At 40.0% G+C, this 7,213-nt stretch overlaps 1 protein-coding gene across 1 annotated transcript; it reads right to left on the reverse strand.

Moving 5' to 3' along the window:
• Nucleotides 1-268: 268 nt before the first annotated feature.
• On the reverse strand, nt 269-4,211 carry LOC132632338 (dihydropyrimidine dehydrogenase (NADP(+)), chloroplastic). Its single transcript, XM_060348233.1, has 7 exons — nt 3,571-4,211; nt 2,612-2,875; nt 2,352-2,522; nt 1,763-1,875; nt 1,488-1,674; nt 1,061-1,170; nt 269-647 (listed from the first exon to the last, which is right to left on the reverse strand). The coding sequence occupies exons 1-7, from the start codon at nt 3,859-3,861 to the stop codon at nt 491-493; spliced, it is 1,293 nt and encodes a 430-aa protein (XP_060204216.1). The 5' UTR covers nt 3,862-4,211; the 3' UTR covers nt 269-490.
• Between the last annotated feature and the right edge of the window lie 3,002 nt (nt 4,212-7,213).

Genomic DNA, 7,213 nt, shown 5'->3' on the forward strand with positions numbered 1-7,213 from the left:
ATTAATGGAACTTCCACTTCCACCCCACCTCCCACGCCATATTATGGAACGATTAGTTCCACATTTACAAACTTCATTAGCTTGTTGTGTAACATAATATACGGGGAATGTTAGGCAGTAATTTGGTTAATGTACAACCATGCCATTTGAAGTATACTAAATTGGGTATAAAAATTAAGGGGAATTAACATATACATCTGCCTTGAAAGTTGGATTTAACATGACAGAATTCTCTTCCCTTTTCAATAACAAACGAGGATGATCAGAGTAGCCAAATGAATTCTGAGATTCTTCATCATAAACACAAGTATTTTGATTCAAGTTAAAAGATAAATAACTGAAAACAGGAGATGTGAAAGTCCTATACGCGAAGAACTACGTACAAAGAGGTCAAAGTCACTATACACCAATCCAGTCAGATATATGAAAGGGATCGATTTATTCATGATGTACAATTCGAGAAGAAACATGCATTCAGAGGTTTACAAGTCTAGTTGGAAACCATGCTTTCAGTTTCTTGCACAAAACCATCTCCTGTCCAGTCTTTGTCAGATTGTAAACCTTTCTTAATCGCTTTCCTTTGACGTATTGCTTCATGCTGCCTATTCACCAAATCCGTGTGAGTCGTGAAGTAGTCAAGTGATGCTCTGCGCATAACACAAATTCAAATTATTATCAAAAGATTCTTATCGTCAGTAACTACGTATAACTTTATGCAGTAGCACTGGAAAAAGTCAAATTTGAAGTGTTGGGCAAAATTAAAAGAAATCACAGAAGTGGGTGGAATAGGAAAAAGAGTTCAGAACCAGATCATAATCCTACTATATCTGGGTAAATTTGGGTTAAGAACTAAATGTGGTTAAATACCAATTCTGGTTTTTTCTTTGACCTGTTTTAGGGACGTGTTGCACTAAAATGTACCCCGCTTGACCAGCAATAACAATAAATAATGCAATCTAGTTCTTGGTATTCCAGCTGAGCCTTAATTATTTCCTCTTTTTTTTTGGATGGATCTAATGTCTCCGAGGGTGCGTGTAAAAGAGGGGGAGAGAGAGATTACCCTCTGAAATCTTCTATTGATGAAAAATTGTGCTTTCTCATGAAATCTTCCAGCTCAGAGCACAACGTTTTCACAAGTCCATATCCATGCATCATGACACCGGTACAAACCTACAAAAAAACCAATAAGGATTTGTCATGCAAAAAAAAAAAAAAAGACGGAAGCGAAAAAATTAAACAAACAAACAAATTAAGAGGGTTGCCCACGGGTCTGTCTTGCTTAGTTTAGTAACTCTCTTTTCCCCTCTTCCCCATTTTACTGAAATATCACTAGGATCAAAACTAAATTGTTTGAGAGATTTTTCACTTATGTTAGATCACAACTCAGAAGAAACGTTTATTTAGTACTAAATTTGGTTACAGCAAGGAATTTTGCCCAATATGTATAGTCATAAACATACAGGAAAAGGGTCACTTTCTAATCCAACCTGTACAGTATTTGCTCCGAGAAGAATAAACTCAGCGGCATCAGCACCTGTCTCGACTCCCCCAATAGCAGAGAGTGAATAGTCCTTGTCTCCAAATTCTGACTTCATCATCCGTGCAATGTTCATTACTTTAGCAAGGGCAATTGGGTGCACTGCCTTTGCTGAGTAGCCTCCGGGAGTAGAGTATCTAAGCCAAACAATAGAAAATGAATTGCTGGAGATCATAAAATCAGAATACTTTAATTCAGCATAGTTGTCAATGTAGAGATACTAACCCCTCAACACAAGGCTCGGGCCTTAAGGTGTCAAGATTGATTCCCATTACACTCATGATTGTATTTATAGCAGACACCCCCTCGGACCCTTGGTTAAGAGCCACCCTAGCCGGCTACAATCCAATGTGCAGAAGTTAGAAACACATCGACATAATTTTTACATAAAAGAATGCTGATAACTTGTCGGCCATGAGTGAATAACAAACTAGTGGGAGGCCATAAATACAGTAAGGAAGGGAAGTGAAGTTGGTTTAATCCATTAGTAAAGACTCTACGATTGGAAAGTGCAATAGAGAGACCGTACAACCAACCAAGCTTAATCTCCAAAAAAGTAAAGGGGTCACAAATGGTGTAAGACAGAATGACCAAAAGAAGAAATTACGCAATGCAATGCAATTTTTCCCTACTTTTGGGTTAATGCAATTTTTCCCTACTTTTGGGTTAATGCGAGAATGTTTTAGTAATAAAGGAAGATTATATCATGATGAATACCAGAAGTTATGACCTTCTTAACATATGAAATAAGTTCATGTTTTGAACAATTTAGTGATCTATCATCTTTGTTGTATAAAAAGCCATGCCAAAATACCTTTGTAATGTCGGTGATATTAGGAGTCATCTTTGCCCAAACTGGCACTGTGGCTACAGCATTAATCCATCCGGAAACCTCCTCCAAGAGATCACAATCTTGACCAACAGCAGCACCCATTCTACGCTCTGGCATACCGTGAGGGCATGAGAAGTTGACTTCAATTGCATCCTGTGAAACAGAATCAGTATTGAGACAGTCAAAGTCAAAGCAACGAAAAAGAGAATCAGCATGACAATTAAGTCCTTCCATATGCTTACAATTCCAGTTTCTTCAACTTTGTAAATAAGTTCCTCCCAAGCAGCTTTGTTGTACTCTTCCATGATAGAAGCAATAAGTATCCTATCTGGATACTCTTCTTTCAATTGCTTAAACTCTTTCAGCATTGTTTCCAGAGGTCGATCACTAATGAGCTCAATATTTTGCCACCCAATAATTTGTCCTTTGGCAGAACCATTTGCTGCTGCTCTTAATTTAGCATATCTTGGGGTCACATTTTTAACTTTATCGGCTTCCAAAGACACCTGAGGAAAGAAAAAAAGAAGTTGATTAAAGAGGAAAAGACTTGGATTCAACATCAAACAGGCAGGAGACAGACATGGTTCTTAATAAGATATTCAACAGCATTTGTGTCACCAACTCGAGTTTGAAGCAAGGACCATCTTGAAAGTCAAAAGAACCGATCTCAAAATTCTTATATCGAAGACTATAATATGTTGTTAACTAACAGGTTCAATGATATTTCTTTCTTCTCTACACTTATCACAACAGAAATAACTAAAAAGTGTTGATCTCACATTTCAATGGACAACAATCATCTTTTCAAAAGTAAAAAGATCACACTTTTTGGCAACAACTTTTTAAGGTTTACTTGATCAAGAATCAGCACATGCAAGAACTACCTAACAAGTTGTTGAATCATCAGTCCACACATACTGATCCAGGACCCTGCAAAGATAATCTCCAATCCCAGAATAACTAACAGAGAAGATCTGTCATATCATTCGCTTGGATAATCCCAAACTTTAAACCAACTTTACTTAAGTAGTTGTCTTACTCAATTAGATGCAAATCAACAGCTCAATTTAGTTTCTTCCTACATTTAATCAGATTTTAATAAAAGTACTAGTAACAGATAACATAACAACTGGCACTACATCCACCACTAAAAAAAGAATATATGGATAAAGAAAGTAGTACTAAAGTAGGAAAGCTTTACCGTTTTGGCGATAACACCACCCCAGCCTTCATCAAAAGCTCTCTTCATAACTGTATAGTTAGTCCCAGGAGGACCCGACCCGATAACAAATGGGTTGGGCATTTTCAACCCGTTAACAGTAACACTGAGATCAGGCTCAACAGTCTCAGAGGCCAGAATTCTAAACCCAACTCGGTTTCTACCATAATTCGACCGACGGACCCGACCCGCCCGACCCATCATAGGGAATTCAATACCCGAATTACCATCAAGTCCAATTCTAATTTGTTGAGCCAATCCAAGAGACGCCATAATTGAAAGAATTTGATGAACGTGGAACAGAGAAAAATGAAACTGAATATCTTAGGAATCTGAGTTGGGAAAGTAAGATTTTTTTTTATATAAATAGGTGTTTTATTGGCGTTATCTAGTTGTAGTTATAGGAGAAGAGATCAAGACTAAAAGAGACGGGGAAGAAAAGATTTTTATTTTTTAATTTTAAGAGATCAAGATTCTTGATGATAGATTGAAAATTAAGCACGGAAATGATCTGTCCAAGATTCATTACTAGTGGGTTTTATAGTTAATAAAGAACTCCATGAACGTGCCAAGAAATTGGATAGGGGAATTATATCTCGAGTGTGTTGTAGGCTAGCAATAGTGTGCACGTTAATGAGCTGTTTTGACTTTTTTTTTTTTTTTTTCCTCCCCCACCATTTTTAGGAGGATTTAAAGTGTTTTCACACTTTCCCTCCAGTGTGACTCGAACCCAGGACCTACCGGTCGTGGGTGGAGGTGCTTAACCACTGAGTCATCCCTCACTTGTCAAAAGGTTAATAATCAAGGGACACTTTTGACTTCTTGATATCAGAATTTTATCACTTTCACGCTTTGCATGGCTTACCCATTTCTACGACACCGTTTGACCTTTTTTTAAAAAAAAAAAAAAAAACTTAATCGTCCAAGGTATAGAATTTACTGATCCGTTAGAAATTTATTACTTTTTCCTTTTTCAACCGGGGCCAAGCTAAAGTATAATTTGCGAATAGATCAAGTTTATTAGCTTTGGTCTAAATTCTATCTTTATCTTAAAAGAATTATTGAATAAGTGTTTGTATACGGGTAAAACCGAGGATAATGGTATCCTCGGTTTTCCCGACATGGGGGTTAAGTTCATGACGATCATTGCTGGGTCGAACTAGTCCCGGTTAGGTACGAAGTCGAGCTTCGAGTTGGAGCCAGACCAACCACACCTGGTCCCGGGTCATCGGATTCGGTTGAAGTTAGCTGCCGAGATACAAAATAAAGCGGTAAATCACAATGAATGAAGGACCGAAATATCCACCATCAGCCAGATATTTTGGCGTCGATATCGCCCATCCGTTAATAAGAGATTATGTGCCTTATTTAGATTTGTACTGGGGTTTGGACTCCTCTACTATATAAAGAGGAGGCTCCCCTTTAGTTTGAGGGTTCTTTGACACACACATAAATCCGCAAAGGCAATACAATTGTTAGCAAGTGTTCATTCATCTTAGTGTTTCATCACTGTTCATTGCTCATTATACAACCACTGTAGCTCGATCTCGGTTCCTAGAACCCGAGGCCGACCATTACTTTTCTGTGGTTAGATCATTTATATTTGCATCTACTTCATTGTTTATCGCATTATAGTAAATCGTGTTAAACCAAACCGCTTATCCTTTGCACCTCGTACAAATTTAATTGTTATCCAGTTTTAGGGTAAACAGTTTGGCGCCCACCGTGGGGCTTAGGATAATAGTGGCGGTTTAATACGGATTTCTAATAACACTCGATATTTTACACTTGTTCTTTGGAGTTTGATTTCAGATCCACATGTCAGACTCTCACTTTGTCAATTTTCATGCTGAACTGAGCCACCATAAGGAAAACGACAATAGGAAACCCAACAACAACGTGCCCCTAGTCGATCCTAATCAAGCTAGGTCATCAATAGGGGATGTGCAAGTAGATGGGAACAACGGAGCCACGTTGCAACAGCTTCAGAACTAGTTGGACATGGCTATGGCACAATTACATGCCCAACAAGCGGTTATAGCACAACTGCAAAATCAAAATCAAGCGCCCAATGTTTCCCTATCTGAACAGACCGAGGAAACTGCCCCAAGGGAGGAAAGGCACGTTGCAGGGAACAACGGGAACGACCTCGGACAATAAGTCGAACTAATAAGGATGCTTGAAGAACTGATAAAAAGAGTAGAGATCGGGGAAAAGAAGATAGAGGCAAATGACAAGAAGATGGAGAACTATATCGCGAGGGTCGACCAAATTCCCGAGGCACCCCTGGTATTGAAGGGACTGGACTCGAAGAAGTTCGTTCAAATGCCTTTCCCACTGAGTGCGACACCAAAGCTGATCCCAAAAAGGTTCCGCATGCCCGACATTCCGAAGTATAATGGGACCACTGACTCAAACGAGCACGTGACCGCGTATACATGTGCCATTAAAGGCAACGACCTCGCAGAAGACCAGAGGGAGTCAGTGCTACTTAAAAAATTCAGGGAAACCCTGTCAAAGGGAGCAATGATATGGTATCATAAATTACCCGAGCATTCAATTGACTCGTTTTCTATGCTTGCAGATGCCTTTGTCAAAGCTCATGCTGGAGCCATTAAGGTTGAAACGAGGAAATCAGACTTGTTTAACGTCAAACAGCGAAACGATGAAACCCTGCGTGAGTTTGTTGCCCGGTTTCAAATGGAACGTATGGATCTGCCACTGGTTCAAGATGATTGGGCCATTCAGGCTTTCACCCAGGGACTCAACCCAAGAAGCTCGATCATATATTTGGAATTGAAGCAAAATCTGGTAGAATACCCGGCAATCGCTTGGGCCGATGTGCACAACAGGTATCAATCGAAGATCAGGGTCGAGGATGATAAGATTTTGAGGACTGCATCGGGATTGTGGCGTTCCAGTAAAGGGAACGATCGATCAATAAGAATGATGGATAGAGAACCAAGACCATCACATGACAGGTATCAGCCTTATCCACCCGATCGAAAGGGTAATATACGCAATGATGACTCACGCAAAAACGATAGAAGAAATGTTCGCGGCCCGACTAATCGAGGATTAATGAACAGGAATATGATCGGCTGACTATCGAGAAACAAAGAAGCCCCGAGATTGTCCGAGTATAATTTCTGCGTCTATGTGGCAACCATAGCAGCAACTGTCATCCGCAACAGAGAAATAAGGCACCTGAGGCCTATCCAATCCGACCCGAAAAAATGAGATAAGAACCTGATTTGCAAGTACCATCACACCCACGATCATCAAACCGAAGATTGCCGACAACTAAGAGAGGAGGTCGCTCGCCTATTTAATCTGGGTCACCCGCGAGAATTTCTAAGTGAGCGGGCCAAAGCTCATTTTAAGAACGTGGATGCCAACAAGCAAGATAGACAGGAAGAGCCTCACCAAGTGATCCACATGATTATGGAGGGGAGGGGGGGAGGGAGACATTCCCCAAGGGTCGGTAATGAAGAGTACCAAGTCTCCATCACAAGAGAAAAACGTATTCGAAATTATGACCCAGAGGGTCCTATCTCGTTCGATGACGAGGATTTAGAAGGCATCGCTCAGCCCCACAACGATGCACTAGTAATATCTGTCCTTG

This window comes from Lycium barbarum, chromosome 3 (genome assembly GCF_019175385.1).
Source record: "Lycium barbarum isolate Lr01 chromosome 3, ASM1917538v2, whole genome shotgun sequence".
In the NCBI taxonomy this organism is placed as follows: Eukaryota; Viridiplantae; Streptophyta; class Magnoliopsida; order Solanales; family Solanaceae; genus Lycium; species Lycium barbarum.